This window comes from Gavialis gangeticus, unplaced genomic scaffold (genome assembly GCF_001723915.1).
Source record: "Gavialis gangeticus isolate Ggan-Ray unplaced genomic scaffold, GavGan_comp1, whole genome shotgun sequence".
Taxonomy (NCBI): Eukaryota; Metazoa; Chordata; order Crocodylia; family Gavialidae; genus Gavialis; species Gavialis gangeticus.
In genome coordinates this window covers 96,067,332-96,068,624 of record NW_017729031.1, presented here as the reverse complement: position 1 = coordinate 96,068,624, position 1,293 = coordinate 96,067,332, and the positions used below count along the sequence as shown (strand labels likewise).

At 58.7% G+C, this 1,293-nt stretch overlaps 1 protein-coding gene across 2 annotated transcripts in view; it reads left to right on the top strand.

The window, feature by feature from the left end:
- The first annotated feature begins 6 nt into the window (after positions 1-6).
- CTSW (cathepsin W) overlaps positions 7-1,293 on the top strand; it is a 15,103-nt gene continuing 13,816 nt past the window's right edge. Inside the window, exons 1-2 of one of the 2 annotated variants that reach the window (XM_019523417.1) lie at positions 7-26; positions 428-494. In XM_019523417.1, coding sequence (XP_019378962.1) covers positions 24-26; positions 428-494 — 70 coding nt within the window. In that variant the 5' untranslated portion in view covers positions 7-23. Of the gene's footprint in view, positions 31-427; positions 495-1,293 lie in introns of both variants that reach the window. The other variant, XM_019523414.1, reaches the window with a different exon arrangement.

Below are 1,293 nucleotides of genomic sequence, written 5' to 3'. Positions count from 1 at the left end.
CTGACCCCACCCCAGAGCCCAGCATGGTAGTGGCTGGGGGAGGACAGAACTGGTCAGGAGTGAGGGGCACTAGGAGTCTGGGGAAGGCAGGGCGTTGCAGTTCAGGAGTGAGGGGCATCTGGAGAGGGCTTGGGGGCTGTGGGTCCAGTATTGAGGGGCACTGACAGGGATGGGGTGGGTTTGGGAGCTACAGGTCAGGAGTGCAGTGCCCCGGGGGTCTGGGAAAGGTAGGAGGCTGTGGGTTGGGAGGTAGGGCCACTGGCAAAGCTGGGTGCTGCAGGTTGGGAGTCAGAGGCACCAGTGGGGCTGGAAGGGGGCAGGGCATTGGGGGCTGTTGGTGTAGATGGGGGGCTCTGTTTCTAGAGACCTCCTAGCTCCCTTGCTGTTGGGGCATTAACCCCTTCCCTTGTTATCTGATCTATTCCAGGCCAAACTGACCCAACTCTTCCAGGATTTCATGAGTCGCTTTAACAGGACCTACAACAGCCCTGAAGGTGTGAGGGAGCCTGGTGGGGTGGGGGGCAGTAGGAAAGCTGGGTGGACAAGGAGGGGCTAATGGGAGACAGGAGAGAGAGGGGTCATGTGGGGGGGAGGGGGGTGTGGCCAGCTACTTTGGGGTGAACGCCAATGTTCTGAGGCCCCGGAGCCAGGAGCAGATGGTTGGTCACCAGTGGACACCTGGACCCTTTATACATCCCTGGTGTGTCCACATCATGAACACAGAGCCCAGGTCCCAACAGCTTCAACAAGACAGAGAAGAACTAGAGAAGGTGCAGAGAAGGGCAACAAGGATGATGAGTGGTATGGAGGGGCTTTCATGTGAGGATAGAGGAGTACTGATACATCAGTCCAATATCAGATTGGCACCAACATAAAGAAAATTAAGTGTATTGGAAATTGGCCTGATGTGGCTGATAGTTTGGGCAATGAATGCCCGTGCATGTGCACAGCCGCAGCACAGTACGTAGATATCAAGGAGCACAGCCTGACAGCATGGAGAGCTGTGTGCAGCTGGTAAGTCTGTTGCGGCCCCCTGCAGTTAGGGAGGAGTGAGGCTGGGGCTGGGGCAGGGGGTGGGGCAAGAGCTGCCCAGCTGGAGCAGGCTGGGTGTGGGATGGAGCCACAGCTTGTCTTGGGGGCATGGGGCTGGAGGAGGGGTGGTTCCCACCACTGCGCGCACCCCAGAATAGTGGCAGTGGTGTTTGCCCCTGGATCTGCACAGGGTGTGGGATGGGTGGGCTGCAGCTGCAGGCTGGGGCCAGGATCAGGACTGTGCCAGGCTCTTCCTGGCAT